Here is an 18,668-nt window from a genome sequence, read left to right as displayed (position 1 = left end):
TTTGGTGCAGAATTCACTATTGACATTTTTGACTAGTTTACTATTGGCTTTCTTCGGTAGAGAAGAGGTAAACTATCATAATGATTTTTGTTAGTATTGAAGAGGGGAAGCAAGTCAAGGCACCAACCTAGATTTCCTACGTGGCTCAGCCTGCATTTTCTTTCCCTAACTCTAGTGGCTCTGCAGCCAACAGAATTGTTGAGAGTTACCCTGTTGAGAGTTACATTCAGAGAATGATTTACCACATAATATTAACACCTATGCTTTAAAACACTGTTTTTCCCTGTGCAGATTTCCTACAGTCTAAGCCAATTTAAATCAAGGGACTTCGGCACAAGTAATTCCTCACAGGATTGCTCTGCAGCAGTTATTTGATGTGTTTTTAGTATCTCTTTTATAATTCAAAACAGTTGTTTGCCATCCTGTACTTTAGGAGATGGGATTATAAAGGTAAATGAACATCTATATAGCAAACAGGGGAACAATCCCCAGTGTTTGAAAAATTGTCTTACAGGTTAGCTATCATGCCAACAGCGCAATCCTATGAAGAGTTACTCCAGACTAAGTCTATTGGAACAAAGTGGGGCTGCTGCTCCCCCACATCACCATGGTGACCTATGTAATACATCCTCAACAAGTTGAGAGCCTGTGCAGTACAGTGTCAGATACTCTAGGATCCAAGTTTGAATCCCCATTCTGGCATGGAAGCTTGCTGGGTGACCTTGGGCCATTCACATACTGCCAGTCTAATCTACTTCATAGATTGTTGAAGGCTTTCACGGTTGGATTCAACTGGTTGTTGTGGGTTTTCCAGGCTGTGTGGCCGTGATCTGGTGGATCTTGTTCCTAACATTTTGTCTGCATCTGTGGCTGGCATCTTCAGAGGTGCATTACATAGAGAAGTCTGTTGTACACTGTGTCCACTGGATACACCTCTGAAGTTGCCAGCCACAGATGCAGGTGAAACGTTAGGAACAAGGTCTACCAGACCATGGCCACACAGCCCAGAAAACCCACAACAACCAGCTACTTCATAGAATAGCTATGAGGATAAAATGAAAGAGAAGAAAATGAGTGTAAGTTGCTTTGGGTCCCTTCTGAGAAGAAAGGCACAGTACCAATACAATAAATGAAGAAATAACAATTAGGGTTGCCAAGTCCTTGCTGGTCGCTGGCGAGGGAGGTCTGGGAGACAGTGTGGGTCTGTTGATTTGCTTGCTTAGGCTAAAATTCTGGCTAGGCCAGGAACCAAGCATACCCAGTCCCTTATTTTCTCTCCCTATTGTCCTGTTCACCACTCCCCAACTGCACTTGGTGACCTCTGTAGTCACAGACCGAGCCTGACAAATCCAAGGGTCAATTTCCCCCTTGGGCATCCTAAAGGCAAAACCTCTGAGTCACATCCTTTTTTCCATTACTTGCTGCTTGTGAGCTATGGAAGTCTAAATGGCAAATAAATCTTCTTTGACACAGCAATCACACTGATATACTTTGAAGACTATGGCCTAGTAACTGCAGAACTCACAGCTGAGTGCTTCCCTGGCATTTTGCCTTTTATGAAAAGGCATTAAGCGAGGGTAAGACTACTAAAAGGAAATTCAGTTAGCAGGTCTGAAGCTTCTCTTATCAGCAGCTCAGAACTGAATGCAGGTTATTTAACATTGGTTGAATATTCTCTTTGTTCATACCTGTAATCATTTAGTACTGTCTACAGAAGAGAAGTGACTTCAGGGCATGTCTCCATAACTGCAGTCATCGACATGATTGTGTTTGTCACATAGCCTAGACACCCAGTAAATGTTTTAATGCATTGATAGGGTCATGCAATGTTTTATCAAACATTTTGAACTTCACCCCCCTTTATTCTACTTCTGTGCCATCCCATCCATTATTCAGCATGTGGTGATCCTCAGGAAAACAAAAATAAAAGCATAATGTCTTTGCTTCTTAAACGATGTATAATGGTCTGTTTAGTGCATTTTTGTACCACCCTTTCTTCCAGAAGTTCACGGTGGCATACTCAGATTTTGACTCCTCCATCTCATACTCACAGTATCTTTGTGAGATGGGCAAGGCTGACCGAGAATGACTGATTACCTGGAAAGTTTTGTGGCATGTAGAGATTTGAAACTGGGTCTTCCTTGCCTTTGTCTAGTACTTCAACCATTATACTGCACAGGCTATTGAAACATTAATATACACATTGACTCACTGTTTTCAAAGAAAATCCAGATGTTAACCCCGAAGTATTTTATTTCAGTGTTTTCCCCATGTTTCAGTGCTCACTTAAAATGTATTGCAGCATTCTTTTCATTTGTGAACTGGAATAGAGGTATTGGCACACCAGCTATGGAGGAGGGGTAGGAGACTGGTTCTTCCTTCCATACATTCTCCACATTTCTGTTCTGTATATTTATGTCTTATCCCCCTCTTCTTTGCAGCAGAAACCAACAAACTGCAGGTAAAAACTTATTTTCCAGTCTTTTCAATACCCTTTTCATGGCTTTATTAAAAAAATATTTTGATTGAGCAATAATTGGCATTATATGACTTTGAAATGCCTTTTTGAGACCACTTCCTCCTTCTCCCTCATTGCCTCTCTCAGCATCAGCAGTTACAGAGATATATTGTTTTCAGAAGGGCAGAACTTAAAAGCTGGGTAGTGTTAAAAGCAGGGGCGTCCAACTATGGGCCTCTAGATGTTCATGGACTATGATTCCCATCAGCATGCTGGCAAGGACTGATGGGGATCAAAGCCCGTGAACATTTGGAGGGCCACAGTTGGACACCCCTGCTTTAAAGGGATACTGTGTGGGTCAGCTAGCTTTTCTGTGCAGGAAGCTTCTTTGGATTGCCAGCCTTCAAGTTGGGCTTGAAAATATTGCAGAATTATAACTTTTCTCCAGACTACAGAGACCAGTAACCCTGGAGAAAATGATGGGGATGGACTCTACAGCATTATACCCTGCTGAAGTCCTTTTCCTTTGCAAATATTGCCCCTTCCAGGCTCCAAGCCTAAATTTTCCAGGAATTTCTCAACTCAGAGCTGGCAACCACATATTGTATTGGTAATGACCAGGGATGGAGCGAGGGGGAAAAATGCCCGGTGCACTGGTGCATCCTCCGCCCTTGCCATGCCCCTGCAGGGATGCTCACCTGGTGCATCGCGCGCAACCCCCCACTACTCCGTTGGAGCTACGCCTCTGGTAACGACTGAATGGCTTGAGTTTTTTTAAATTAAGATATGACCTTGTTCCTTTTCCTGTGACATAAAAGCAAGGATGTTCTCTGTGAGATTAAATCCAAACCTTTGAACTTGATCTGATGTCAGTTTTGCTATAGGAGCTGCTTTCTCCATGGAAGTGAAATTGGGGGGGGGGGGAGATACAAGAACTTTGGCCATTAGTAAGGACACACTCACAGAGAGATGGCAAGTTGATTAGTGTAGCCATAGTTGCAGTTCTGCGCATGAAGCCTCAATGAGTCACTGGGATTTGGGAACATCAGCATTTTGTATCATGTCCAGACTCCTATGGCTGATTCTGGTTGTTTGCTGTTCTTAAATTGAGAAAATTATTGCCTGGCTATTTCAAACCGTAGCTTATTTTTACAGCTATGCACATCAGAATTACTGAAGGGGCTTGTTAAAGCAGTTTATGTACTCATGCACTTTTAGAAAACCAGCTGTTTTTCTACTACTCACACAATCTCTGCTTCATCTAACCACATGTTTGCAGGTGATTTATGACTTCATCAATTATGAATAATGCTGGAAGGCACTCAGCATTTAAAAACCATCTTCTGAATCTTAAAAGCAACTGTTTACAGTGTCTTCTGTTTGTCTCTCCCCTGATGGAAAACATCTTCCAGTAAGTATAAAAGCTATAGATTGGATTTTATCTGACTTTTAGCTTGATCAGTGAGTTTCACCCTTCATCATGGGTTCCCCCACTCCATGACTTTCATCTACATAGTTGTCATAATCCATGGCAGAGTGTGTCAGACAGGAGGCTGTCCTGTCCCTGAAGGGGAAATCAGCCACTCAGATGACCCCACAGCATCCAGTCATCTTTGAGGAAGGGAATGAGATATTGGAGGGGATACAGGAGAAGGGGGAGTTGTGTTCTGCTCATCTCAACAGCTTAGGTCTGACTCAGAAAAAAGAGCAGAGTGAAGGATAGTTCTGCCTGGTAGCGTGGCAAAGCAGTTCAGCTCTATCTTTGGGACAGAAGAGAGTGCTCTGGCTTGTCTCTGGTGATGCTCAGACCTTGTGCAATGTAGTCTGACACTGGGTAAAGGACAGACTGGTGTGGGTGGAATCTTGTGGCTAGTCAACCTAGTGGCTAGTCAGTAAAAGTCTGTGCCTGAAAGCATTGTAGAAAAGTCTAACTATCCTCTGAATTCACAACCGGATTAAATTGTTGTGCCTCAGCCAGGTTTCTACTTTGTCTACCTGGAGTCCTGTGTTGATAGTTTGTTCCTTTAAAACCAACCTGTAAGTAAATAAATCTCCTTAGCCTCAGTGATCTCAACAATCTCCTTATGCACCACAAAACAGTGATCTCAACAATCTCCTTATGCACCACAAAACTCACATCACTGAACCCAAAGCCTATGCACTCACTACCCGAAGAACACCTGGAAATGAGGGGAAGATTTACAGTTCAAAACAAACCTAGATCCCTAAAATCTTAGGTGGCTGTGTGTATCCCCTCAGTGGTAACGGGGGTGGGGAGCTTGTCACACAAGGCCTCATTGGAGGCAGTCAAGGGTGGTTTTTCCTCCCTCTTTGGCTTGGGTGAAAACATATATGATCCAACCCAATATTATTATTTACAATAATCCTAGCTCAGGGGTAGGGAACCTGCGGCTCTCCAGATGTTCAGGAACTACAATTCCCATCAGCCTCTGTCAGCATGGCCAATTGGCCATGCTGGTAGGGGCTGATGGGAATTGTAGTTCCTGAACATCTGGAGAGCCGCAGGTTCCCTACCCCTGTCCTAGCTTATCTAAATCCAAATAAAATATAGAAATTTGAAATATAAAACTTGGAACCCAAAACTTAGGAAGTTATAAAATGATTGTGCAGGTGAATCATTGAAATAGATAGAATAATATTATGATTTATTTTAAAAGCCTATGCTAAAGAGACTGTCACAAACCCTCCTTCATTTTACCCTCACAACAACAACCCCATGAGGTAGATTAGACTGATCACTTTTGACTGGTCCAAGATCACCCTGAAAGTTTTTAAGGCAGAGTAGCTATTTGAACTTGGATCCCCCATATCCAAGTCCAAGCAACACTCTAATCATTATACCCAGGTCCATACCCATTAATTTCTATAAACATTTCTATAGGTATGCCGCAACAACCTGTTCTATAGGTATGCCGCAACAACCTGTAAGACTACATGGTGTCTTTGAACACAGATTGATAGATGCAAAGAAGCAAAATTCATTCACTGAGCTATGCAAGAGCTTTAAAGTCATGGAGAGCTTTAAAGGATGCAAAGGAAGTTTGTGCTGAATAAAAAAAGAAGCATCTGAGAAGTGTTATCAGGTAGTTTGAATAACAAGAGATGAGTCATTTGGGGAGAAGATCGAAGATTGACATGGGAAAAGTTGAGAGACATTTTAAGTTCTTCTAGTACCATAGTGTCAGTTTTAGCTAAGAGGAGACAAGGCAATACTGTACTGGGAAAAACAACATTGTTTAGTAACAGACTGAATATGGATGTCAAAGGAAGGCTATCTCCAGTGGCCATTTGTGCATGTTTGCTTTTAGTGTACGTTCTCTTTGGCACTAACCCTGCTTTCAGATCTGAGAATCTCCATATTTTCCAAATGCTCTGTAAATGTGACTTTTTTTTCCTTCACAGGGAAAGCGAAGATCAGTGAACATAAAGATTTCCTTGGGTTTTTCCACTCACCTCCTCTGCCTTCCCCCTTCCCACTCCACAGTAGTTCCTCCCGCTCTACTGCAAATCATTTCAGGACAGTTGCAAAGTTTGGGGAGGTTACCCAGGTTTTTATATATATATATTTTAATCACATTTAAAGTCTATTGATGGAGCAGTGAAGCCAGTTAAATTGACAATGCCGGGTTCATTAAGAAAGCTTTTGACAGCCTTTCTTGTCTTTCCCTCCACCCCAGTTGAGCTGTGTGGAGGAAAGCAGAATGATCCTCACTGGCCATTCCCATTAAAATGGTTGTGAAGGCAGTTTCAGTAGTGAGCTCCTCCCTCCCAACACCAATTTGATGGTTAAGGAGTGTAGGTGCCCTGCAATGTTTTATTGCTCAGTATGGCAGACTGCAGAGGAATTGCTTCCTAGTCCTGACTAGTCAATCAAGCAGTTTCTACTGCTAGGAGAAGGACTAAGAAGGTCTGGAAGAAGATACAGAGGGAGTCTCTTTCCCCTGAGGTTTTGTTTTAATGAATAAAAAGCTCTTTTCAAGTTTTCCAAAAAGTAGTGGCTCTTTGAGCTATTTTTAAAGTAGAGACAGCAGAAATCCAAGGAAGTCCGATTTGATGATCAGCTGGTTCTGGCTCTTATCATTTGGATTTTTTAGTAGTGGGAGGACCACAGAGCACCTCAAGCAGGCAGCCTCCCAAAATGGAAGTGGCATGGCAAAAACAAAGAAGTAGGCGGGCAAAATGGCAGATCAGCTTTCAGGAGGGTAACCAATGTAAACAAAAAGATGGGGACTTGGGATGGTACAAGCAACCCCCCCCCCCCCACACACACACACACAAATACACACTGGAAGGACAGATAGCAAAGCAACTGCTTCTCCACTTCACAGAAAAACTTCACTCCACTACCTACATAAAAAGCCAGAGATTTCGCCATGATCACTTCACAAGACATTTGAAACCTAGTAGCCTTGTGTTACTGTTGAAGACTACAGCCAGAACTCTTAAGACAATAATAGCAAGGAAATGACTGCAATCTGATACTTGTGGGTTTTTTTTTTCAGCCATGGATTAACCACTTCTTAGCCTCTCGCCTTGAAAACCCTACGGGGTCGCCATAAACTGGTTGGGACTTGATGGCACTTTACACACACATACACACACTCACCTAGCCACCCTTTATAAATCTTTAGCCCCCTTCCTGTGCTCACAATTACAAAAACCTTAAGGACTATTAAAGTGGTGGCTTCTATTCGACTATACAAAAATTAAGTGGGGATTTTAATGGAAATCAGTGATAGTATATTTTTTAAAATCAAATGATGGGAGTTATTCCGGATTAACTACCGCAGGATAAAGGGTGAGTGACTCTCGTGCCCAAGACAAACGGGGGAGGGGGGAGAGATGTAACCCGCGTAGAAAAGAAAACAAACAAAGGTCTGCTTGCTTATTATATTGGCAGGGGTGGTCTTGGGTGGCCGCGTAGATGAGCAGTCCTCCTCTGCAGGAATCCACATAGCTCAGTGAGAGGATCTCCGCCTAAACAAGGATCGCTCAGCTCAGAGAGGGTCTTTCTTTCCTCCTTCCTTTTCCTAAGGGCGGGAGGATGTCTGGGCTTGCATCCGAGTAAGGCGTTTGCAACGGGAACTACACAAATCGCGGCCGCCGCAGATCGAGCCAGCGGGAGGGAGAGCCGGGAGCGAGCATTGGTGTCGTCGGCCAAAGGCCCTCGGCTTCCGGGCTCCGCGGCCCGGCTCGGGCGGGTGTCAGTGCCACGGTGTCCCTTGTTGCTGCGGAGGGGACGCAGGGGACGGGCCTCTCCGCCGGTAGCCGATCCGATCCCCGCCGCGGTCCGGCGCGCCGCATGCAGCCCTCACCCTGGAGCGACGGCGGCGGCGGATCGAGGAGCTCTCGCGATCCTCCCGGCAGCGGCTGCTTCAGTCCAAGGCCAGGATGTTCTCCAAGTTCACCTCCATCCTGCAGCACGCCGTGGAGGCGGTAAGGCCACCGGCGGCGCTCGCCACGCAAATCGGGGGATCCTGCGGGGCCTAATCTGGGGGAAGCGCCCTCGCTCAAACTGCATGCAGCCCAGCCTCACCCGGCAGGCCTAATTTGCAGAAAAATACGCTTCCAGATGAAGGGTGTGATGGTGCATTGCATCTGGGCTGCTGGGAGCATAACAAGTCTACCCCGGTAGTGCTTTATTACTGTTCCTGATTAGGCTGCGTTACGTGGCCCTGTTTGACTTCCTTCGTAGGTCCATAAACAGTATTTTATGGACCTTTTCTAAAGACGACACCGAAAACAACCATCTATCCCTATAGGCATGTTTCACTGGATTAGAGCACCAAGACTTTTCGCCCTCCTCAAGCAACAATTTTGCCTCCCCAATCACCTGTTCCTATAGTATCCCAGCCAAGTAGTCCACCCACTCCCAGTATAGCTGCATACACACTTCCAATATAGCTCTATACCTACACAGAGCCATCCAACAGAAACCTCTACAGTAATAAAGCAAGTGTATTTCGGCTTGTGTTGACTGACTCCTCTTGCCACCTCAGTCTAACTCCCAGTTTATGCCTTAAGAAGCAGGGCTTTTTTGCGGGGGAGGTTGAGCCCCTGCTCCTCTCTCTGTCGAAATTAAGCATTTTCTTTCTTTCCTCACTATAAACTGTAAACAGTTACATTTTTAAAATTCCATTATCTCTAATTTTCTAGATGATAACTTCAGTAACAAACCGTTTACACCTGCATAGGACCTTTCCAGAACACCCTACAACGCACCCGTTATTAAAGAGACAGTTCAAACACTTAAGATGACAGCCCTGCTGTACGATATATCTGTATTTGTTGGTGCATGTTTATTTCACTTCATTCACTTATTCAGAATGTAGTCTTGTTATGAAACGTTCGGAAGGAATAAGTTTGTGTTCAAATAGTCCTGTGATCCTGAAGCTCTCGACACCTTTGTTCCATGGTCCAAGAAAGGCTTAGATAGGAACAAGCCTAGGAGCCCAAGATGAAGTGTAGAGCTATTGTGTCCATTCTCTGAACACCTGAGAAACTGATACTCTTTGAATGAAGCAACACTTTGTGCTTGGAAAACTTGCTTAAAAAGAAGCTAAAAAGTGACATCAAAAACAATAACATTTATAAAACATGGTCCTTCAGAGTTGAGTAGACTATTCCTGTCAGTAATGCGCAACAACAGTCCTGACAACTGGGCAATGTAAGGCATGTTTTGTCCTCACAGTAAGCAAAGTGTTTGTTTAATATTGATTCAGGACCCTTTGAGCCTGTGTAATGTATTAGAAGGCCCTTCATATGCCAGCCTGTTTCCATTTATGGGGGTAAAAAGTCATTACAATTGCTCTTTTACCTTCCATACAAAACATCCAGGTCATCCTAGTTAATTTTGTGACCTGTGGCAAAGAATTCCCAAGGCTGATTATATGCTTCTGCAATAGGGCTTGCCTTTGACGAGTTGCGTTGCCCTTTAATTTGCTTGAGCATGTTCTTGGTAAACCTTAAGAATCAAGCTAAAGATGCAGCTGCCAATATTTTTTACTCCTGTATAGTTTTCAATGCTGCTTAATTCAAGATTGGCCTACACTATAACAACCCGCCATATCTTTAGAGATTGAAATAAGTAGTTGTGAATACTAGTTTATACAGTATCTTATCTCGTGGTAATGAAAAAGACCAGAGTCTCCTACTGACCCCTGGCCTTATGATTAAGAAAATGCTAGGTTGTGATTTGTGTGTTTTTATCCAGTTTTGTACTATTAAAATTTTCCGGTGTCATCTAAAGTAAGGGTTCTGGAATCTAACTGTGATTTTAAAAAATCTCTGTTGGATCACTGTTTTTAGAAGTTGTTAGAAATATTTTATTTATCACTCTATTATATGTTATCCTAGTTCCAAAGGTTTGAGGGTCATCATCGTCATCTAACTTTAGAAGGGAGTGGTGCAGTATAACCACAAATGAATCTTCTAGCCTGAAACCATGCTGAGTTAGGCATTTTTTTAAAGCAGTGGGTACCTTAATTCTGCATAGGATCAGACTGTTGAAGTTATGTGCAACTCAGAATGTACACTACCTCAGAATGTACACTACCTCAGCGGGATTTTTTAGAAAAGGAGAGCCCCTCATTATAGTTTCTTCAAGAAAACATACACAGTTTTAAGAAAATATACTGCATTGAGGTATATTTGCAATCATAAGTTCACTTGCATGGTGGTATTAAATCTATAGACTTTCTGTCCAACGAAATGTGTTGAAGTTTGGGACTAACTTCCGTTCTTGTGTGGTTAAACTACCTGACCTACTAGCCCAAAATCTTGTAAGAACTGAGCTTTAAGAGATATTGTGTTTCAGGGAATGGTATTTTCATATACACAAATCCATAACTATGCTTCCTTGGTAACTCTGTAGACCACAATAAAGATTCCTACTGCTCTAGTTTAAGGAGAGGCAGATGTTGACATAGGACATCCAGTGAGACAGATTCCAAGTTTGTAAGGAAAGGCAATCCGTCTGGTATAAGATCAGATGCTAAATCCTCCTGGTTTTTTTATGGGGAGGACTAGTGAACCTGAGTATTAATAGCAACAAACTGATTTGTATTTCATAGTAGTTTTGTGGTTCAGCAAATAAACCCAAAACAAAAACAAAACCCAGTAAAGGTCTGACACAAGATTGTATCTCTTGGCTTTAATTGTCACCTAGAAAGGAAGTATGTCATTGAAAGCCATATTTTTCATGCCAGAGTGTCATAGCAGTTGGAATATTTTGGACTGGCCATAATGTTATGATGCCATTTGGAGGTGGCAATGGTGGGAAAATGCTTCTCTGTGATAGCATGTTTGAAAATAGCTTTCCCCATGGTAGCTTTCCCTGATGGTGTGGTGAGTTTTCATACCAGTGCCATATATTTCTCATGATCACCGGCATAAGAAGGAGCTGCACAGCTGGGGACAGCTGTTCTGTAAGTCATTCCTGGTTACCATTGGAAGCACATCTGAGGATTGCTAAAGTGTGAAGGAAGAATCTCATGCAAAGTGAAAAATGTAAAAGCACTTTTTTATCCATTTTTCTTTCTATTTAACATAGGCCCGTTCCACACAGGCCCCCACAGCGGCTGCACATCGGCATATATGATGCTGGTGTGGCCCCAGGGAAATTCACACGCTGAGGTGCAAGCAGCCCCAGAGTGGCTGCGGCCTGTGGAGGCGCCTCCATTTTGTTTCCCCACACTTACCTTCTCTTCCTGTGGAGCTCCGCAGGGATGAGGAGCCCATGCTGCCCTCCAACCACTGGACGTCGAACGGCAGCATGGATGTGTCTCGTCTCTGTGGAGCTCCGCAGGGAGAGAAGGTAAGTGTGGAGAAACAGAACGGAGGTGCCTAAAAACAGCGTCTCCAACCTGGTGCCATTTGCAGATTTCAGGGAAAAAGCATGGCACTTTCCTGGGAATAAACCACATTGAATAACATGGGACTTGCTTCTGAGTAAACCAGTTTACAATTGATTCCACTATGAGCATGATAGAAAGTAAGATTATGTGGCTGTATTAAGGTTTGTGCATAATCTTTCTGTCTGCTGAATGGGGAATATAACTTTCTGTGACTTATGATAGAAGTTCACATTCAGTACATTGTGAGAGTATTAGAACCAGACTGTAGGGATAGCTTAAGGAGTCCTGAAATATATCTAAGTGTCATGAAATAAAGATGGGTTGGAGTGATTGATTATTGCTTCATCTTGGCCTGTTGAACAAACTGGGGAAGGCCTAAGGCTAGTGGCCAGAGCTCACAGAGTTCCTATAGTTGGTTACACCAGAAAAATTTCCACTATTTCAGAGGATCCTGGTCAAATGTTCTATTGTAACTTATATTCTTATTTACTTCTGTTCTGAAACATTAATAAATATTGTTGTATATTGCTTTCAGTTTTTCAAAACTATGTTTTTGTCATGTCTACCTCCTGTTCCTTCTTGTGTCTGTAGCTTGCACCTTCCCTTCCACTACAAGAAGACTTTGTTTACCACTGGAAAGCTATTACCCATTACTACATAGAGACCTCTGGTAAGAAAAATTTATTTGCTTCTTCATTGAATAACTCCTGCTTTGTTTTGTGTTACCAATGTAATGATCTGGGAAATAATGAAATCATTGGGCAGGTAGGTTAGTCATGGGTCTTGTGTATGATAAATCACAGTGGCCTGTACTACTGCATATTCTGTGGTGCCAGTCTAGAGTCCAGTAGTCATTGGATGTTGCAATTTATTCCTCTGACCTTGTTCCTCTTTGTACTCAAATGACAGTTATTTGTAGACACTTGCATAAGAGGGAACAGCAAACTTGCCACTAGATTATTTGTATGCTTGTAGTATGACAGTGAAAACTACTTCCAGATGCATCGTATAAAATTATGCCACCTCTGAATTCAGCCTCCTATACAAATTAATGCAGGATAGAGTTCATTGACTTCAGTGTTGTCAATTTCCTCCAGTATAAAATTCAAAAAGGTTTTATAGGTTTTATAGTAGGTTTTACTAGGTTTTATAGTAGGATTTAACTTCAGAAAGGGGTTGGTGGGCAACTGAGTTTATCCTCAAGCAATTATTGTTGTTTTGATTATTCCCGGTCTTCTGTATATATGACCTCTGAAACAGCATAACTATCCCCCTTCAATATACAGCTCAGTTCCTTGTAAGCATGCTGATTTAAAAGTTTAGGTGAAACGGTTTATTTATTTGTCTTTTTTCTGTTAATCCTACAATAGGAGAAAGTGAAAAAGAACAACTAAAATATGTGTGGTTGTATGAGTGTTCAATATCATAGAGATATTGAACTTAAAATTAAGGTTGCATTTTTAATGGGTTCTTTCGCTGTAGATGACAAAGCTCCTGTGACTGATACCAACATTCCATCCCACCTGGAACAAATGTTGGATATTTTAATTCAGGAGGAAAATGAGAGGGAATCTGGGGAAACAGGACCTTGCATGGAATATTTGCTACATCACAAGATCTTGGAGACGTTGTACACCCTGGGCAAGGCTGACGTAAGTATGTCTATTCTTCCACAGAAACCCCAAATTCAGTGAATGAGCATAAATGTTTATTTCAGACTGTTTACAAATAATTAGATTTGATTATTTCAGGCTGTGGGATTCTCCTGTTTTTTCAAGCTTGGCAATCCAATTGGCTAGGCAGATGCCTTGCTTGCTTACTTATCTTACTAGTCTTTTCACTCAAAAGTTTTGAACAGATTGAGATCCAACTCTTTTACAGGCAATCATCAAAGCTAAATATTTAGTAACTGCTAAGGTAGCGTTTGGATCTTCATCTACAAGGATAAACTGACAATTTTTTTGAGATGGAAAATTCATGTGACGTATTAAGAGGGAGGACAAATACATTTTTCTCAAATCAGACCAGATTCCATAGTCCAGGAAAATATGTTCCAAGGATTCAAGTTGACCAGATCCTCATTTACAAATTATGTCTTATGCTATGCCTACCGATCGGCATTCCAGTCTGGCTGAGAGAAAAGAATTTAACCAAACAAGCAGAAATACTCTTATGTAATGGGGAATCATTAGTTCTTTTAAGTAGCTTGGGAATCTCATAAAATAAGAGAACTCCAAAGAACGCTGGTGAGTACACATGTTGTGAGTACACGTGTTGTACCCCCAATAAGGTACTTGTCCCACCCAAATTAAGTATTGAGGTGTTTGTTTGATGATGGTCATACATCTTTCTCATCAAATCCTAACCACTGGAGTCTATTAGTAGGACAGATCAAAATAACATTGTTTCAGTGGCAGTAGCCCCCCATAGTGTTGGCTTTATTCTCTCTCACTTGTCTTTCCCAATGTATCTGTAAGTTATCTATCTTTTCCCTTACACTTCAGCTTCCTCTGTGTGTGGCTCTGCCTCTTGAAGCAACCATTTTGTGGTTGCATACACATTCCTATGTCATAATTTCAAAGGTGCCAAAGGCTCGAAAAAGTTGGGGACCCCTGTCATAGATCAGCAAAAAAATTCCAGCGATATCAGCTTTTCTGAGTCAAAGCTTACTTTGTCATACATCTGATAAAGTGAGCTTTGATTCAGAAAAGCTTACCCCCTAGAATTTTGTTTTGATCCATAAGGTATTCTACTACAGGCTAACATGGCTACCCACTGGATGCTATAAAGTCATGGAGAGAATTGTGCTGAATATAAAATGTTTTCATCTCTGAACTCTGGAATTGTGTTGCCCTTGGGTTGTTTCTAATTCTTTTCCAGAAACTGTAGTGTGTTGTCTGATCTTTTCCCTACACACAATTTCAAGAAAGTGATGATCTACAGGATTCTGCAGAACCAAGTAGATTTTGTAGAGTTTGCAGTATGGTTCTAGTTCACACAGTTCTAATCATCCAAATGTAGAAACTCATTTGAATTAGGAGATAGTTGGCTTGAGTGTGAAAACCCTTCAGGCTTGGAAGAGGGATGGAAATAGTCTAGAGATATTACCTAGAAGTTCAAATGCTTTGGTTTTCTTTCTTAATCACTTGCGGAGTAAAGGCAGTGAGAACAGTGGACATGCTGCATTGTTATATTTGTTTTACGAATCAGCATACACTCCTGTTATAGAATGTGAGTTACCTTAGCATTTGATATTTAGCCATTCTAAGCAGGGTTGTAGCATATAGACTTCTTTTTTTGTAAGTCTTGCTACAACATGGTACAAAGAAACTTGACCATTGCTCAGATCAAAGTAGTGAAAACTGCTTTAAGACAGTAATGGCTAAGTATTCTCAGAAGAAGGCTGTCATCCAGCCAACATGGGACTGGATGAGTAGACTGTCTCCGGATGCCTCCCTCTTTCTCTGCTGCATTGAGCTCCCCGAAATGCTGCTCCTTGAGGATAGCAGGCCCTGGGGAACAGCATGAGATGCAAATTGAAAATCTGCTATCATTGGGAGGTCATCAGGAATCCTCTTTGTGCTGGTGGAAACTTTCCTTTGGATCAAGCACATGGAACCCCGATCTTGAATTGCAGTAAAAAGAGCACTTGCATTGAAAAATACTTTGTGTGATATTGCATGCTTGGGGCCTTTTCAGCATTCTCTCCTGGAGACTGGGGGTCTTCTATATGGACACCCCTTGAGGCACAAGGAACTACTGCCAGAAAGAAACATTAGTCATTCCTGAGCAGAAGGAAATTCACTGTGCATTGACCTTTGTTGGATTTTAACCCATGTAGCTAATTAGATCAAAAAGCTGATGTGAAATACATAAAATACATTAGCAAGAGTTAACATTCTTAACTGACTTAGATAACAGCTTTTCATCAGTTGTCTTTATTTTCAAACCAGTAGGATGTCAGATACATTTGATGTTACTAAGTTAATGTTCTTAGATTCTCTTGTTTACCTGTTTTTACAATGGTTTGTGTGATCCTTGTATATTTGTTGGGTTTTTTTTAGTGTCCGCCAGGCATGAAGCAGCAGGTTCTGTCCTTTTATACAAAACTTCTGGGAAGAATACGGCAGCCTCTTCTTCCACATATAAATGTGCACAGACCTGTGCAGGTACTGTTATGACTTTTAATCACTATTTCTTGTATTTTGGATGTAACATTTTGGTATTTCTATTTTTTTAAATATGGTATCCAGTGTTATATTTCTCCCCTACAATTCTGCAATACATGCATAAGAAGGAGTTTTTTTCCTTAGAGTTTTAATTTTGACTATTGTTTCCGTTGACAGAAATTAATCAGACTTTGTGGTGAAGTCTTGGCTGCACCTACAGAAAATGAAGAAATACAGTTTCTCTGCATAGTGTGTGCAAAGCTGAAACAAGATCCCTACTTAGTTAACTTCTTCCTTGAGGTAGGTGGATCATAGAGTTTAATAACTGTAGTTGTAGTACATTTTGGTATTTTAAAAATGGTATGATAGATGTTGTGCTGTCCAGTCCATTTAAAAGCTACATCCTACATAGAAGTAAACTAGTATTTATTTATTGCCCTGATATGGATGACCAAGCTAGCCTGATCTGGTCAGCTCTTGGAAGCTAAGCAGGGTTAGTCCTTGGATGGAAGACCACCAAGAATTCTAGGATTGCAATGTAGAGGAAAGCAATGGCAAACCACCTCTATTGTTCTCTTGTACTGAAAACCCTATGTTGGGGATAGACATCCTGCGGTTCCAGAATCACATGGGACTCTTTTGCTGCTTTACAGTGGCTCCCTATTTGAGTAGATATCCAACCAGGCAGAAGGAGAAATCAGAGCCTCTTAAAGACTAGTCATGGCTGCAATAGTTCTGCACAGTTGCTATGGATGTAAAGTCTGACAACTCACTGCCTGCTTAGTGCTTTGAAGCTTATGAGTGGGAGCCACCGTGATGTCTCCTGGTGCTGGGAAGGCTCTTGTGAGCTCACTGCCTTTCTAAAGCTCCACCCCCTATTCCAACTTCAGTAGGTTGAAACGTCATTTTTGCATGACAGCCTCCAGGAAGCATCAATGTGAGTGGGGAGGGAAGGGTCACATGAGCAATTGAAAGGTCTTTTGTTTAGTGGTGGGTTTTGGACAAACTGGATTGCATGCATGTGTGAATCCATTGAGAGGGACATATTGGAGGGCTTTGGCTTTCCTGGGAGGAGGAGGAAACAATACTGAGGTTCTAAACTAAACAATGGTAGCCAGATGTATTTGCTGGAAGATTTATAAATGAAGCCCATTCATACTAGCTGAGCTGATGGATCGAGTTTTCCACTCGTTTTAAAATACATGTAGCCCAATCCAGATTTGGGGGGAGGGGTGCGCACCATTTCCCAGCTCCGCCAGCACAGGACGATAGTCTAGCATGGCTGGGAGCATTCCAGGGGATGGAGCCAACCTTAGTTGGCTTCTACCAGGCTTTCATCCCAGGTGTGCTGCCTCCATAGAAATTGGACTTGGGCCACTCTTTTGGATAGCGTCAGTCTAAAGCTATGGGAGATTCTCTGGCCTCTTCTGTACATTCGGAACAATGCACTTTTAATCCATTTTCAGTGCACTTTGCAGGTGGGTTGTACTGTGCGGAATATCAAAATCCACTTGCAAGCAATTGTGGAAGTGGATTGAAAGTGCATTATTCTGCATGTCTGGCAGCCGGGTTGTGTTTTTTTCTTTTCACAACCTTCCCATGCTGCCTGAATGCCCTTCGGAAATGGTGCAGTGGCATGGCAAGGGTTGGACTGTATGTCTTGTAGTGATTCAAGATGCAAACCGGTGGCAGGGTATTAGCTTTTGCTGTTAAGAACAAAAAAAGTTTAGAGTCTGAGTAACTGGATGTGTACATAAATGTAAGATTTCCAGAAGAGTATGCAACAATCTGATTCTGTCCATGTTAATTCAGAAGTGCACTGAGTGTTAGTAGTATGAAAGGGGATGTTGTAAACATCTGCTGTCTATTGTTGCTTCAGTTTTATTTTTTTGAAAAAATGTTTAGCAGCATCTTTTAAAATTGACAGTAGAGTTTTTAAAATCCTTCAAAAGTGCAGTTACATCTTACTAAACAAATCAAAGCCACTTTTTAAATATTACAAACCTGATGCAAGAGAGGCACTATTTTGGGAGGGCCAGCTAGTCATTAATTATGGGATGACTGTAAATAGGCCTGCGTTACTCTTTATAGTTACTGTATTTCAAAGAATACATATGCCTGTGGATTTTCTTCTCCACTTCACAAATGTTCAAGTTTGTATTTTTGTTGATAATAGCATTCCCCCAATAAATATGACAAAGAATAAACATTTTTTCTTTATTGTAGTTCTATAATTTCATAACTGCAACATAACATGGTATTATTCTAATGAAAATGCAAAGCTGAAGTACCAAATAATCATAAATCGTCCACTGCAGAGTATAGCCTCATGTGGTAAAACATATCAGTGAATGCTTAATTAGACCTATTAGTAATGTCAGTAGGCTTTTAGTCTTTAGGCTGTGTTACCTTCATTGTAAGGCTCAAATATATTTTGCGGCTTCAGACAGTTTTTTTTTCTTTTTGCGGGGGCGGGGATGGCTCTTTTGATAGTAAAGGTTGCTGACTTCTGCCCTACAGGGTCACCATAAAATGGCTACAGCTTGACAGAACTTTAAACTCACACATGTATTTAATGAAGGCATTTTTTATTAGTGTTCTAATAGGGGCTCTGTTTTTAGGCGTACTAGGGCAAAATCATCAATCTCTGTTCTTCCTGCAGATAACTAAAGGAGCATATCTCTGTGTTTTTTGTGGTTTAGTCAGATGCATTCAAGCTCTATTTAGGAGCATCAGGGCACTACTAGCATGGCTTAGACATGATTTTTTCCCAGGTTGATTTTTTCTTCCATGAGACTAGGGCTGCTTCTGCACAGCCCACTTAGACCGGTGTGGGGCCGGAAAAATGCTGTTATGGGGGGGGGGGGGGGGGTTGCACAGCTACCACTATGGTGGCATTTTCCCCCCACAATGGCGTTTTTCCAAACAGCTTTTGGAAAACGCCGGCTTCCATTCGGTGCTGAGCAAACGGCACCAGGTTTACCCCACGCCAGTGCAGATTCCTCTTACCTTGTCCCCCAGCCACATTGCTCTGGAGAGACCAGGGGACACGCCTCTTGACCTCTGGCCCTGGAGGCATTGCCATGGCCACAGGGGCATATCCCCTGCCCTCTCCGGTGCAACGGCAGCCGGGAGATAAGGTAAGAGGGATCTGTGTTGGCATCC

General features: G+C 42.0%; 1 protein-coding gene across 1 annotated transcript in view; it reads left to right on the top strand.

Moving 5' to 3' along the window:
- The first annotated feature begins 7,414 nt into the window (after positions 1-7,414).
- FHIP2A (FHF complex subunit HOOK interacting protein 2A) overlaps positions 7,415-18,668 on the top strand; it is a 38,659-nt gene continuing 27,405 nt past the window's right edge. The window contains exons 1-5 of the mRNA XM_048505617.1: positions 7,415-7,915; positions 11,926-12,004; positions 12,817-12,986; positions 15,399-15,503; positions 15,681-15,803. Coding sequence (XP_048361574.1) covers positions 7,871-7,915; positions 11,926-12,004; positions 12,817-12,986; positions 15,399-15,503; positions 15,681-15,803 — 522 coding nt within the window. The 5' untranslated portion in view covers positions 7,415-7,870. The remainder of the gene's footprint in view (positions 7,916-11,925; positions 12,005-12,816; positions 12,987-15,398; positions 15,504-15,680; positions 15,804-18,668) is intronic.

This window comes from Sphaerodactylus townsendi, linkage group LG08, assembly GCF_021028975.2.
Source record: "Sphaerodactylus townsendi isolate TG3544 linkage group LG08, MPM_Stown_v2.3, whole genome shotgun sequence".
NCBI classification, from domain to species: Eukaryota; Metazoa; Chordata; class Lepidosauria; order Squamata; family Sphaerodactylidae; genus Sphaerodactylus; species Sphaerodactylus townsendi.
Note: the sequence above shows the minus strand (reverse complement) of the source record. Positions and strands in the feature narration are given on the sequence as shown.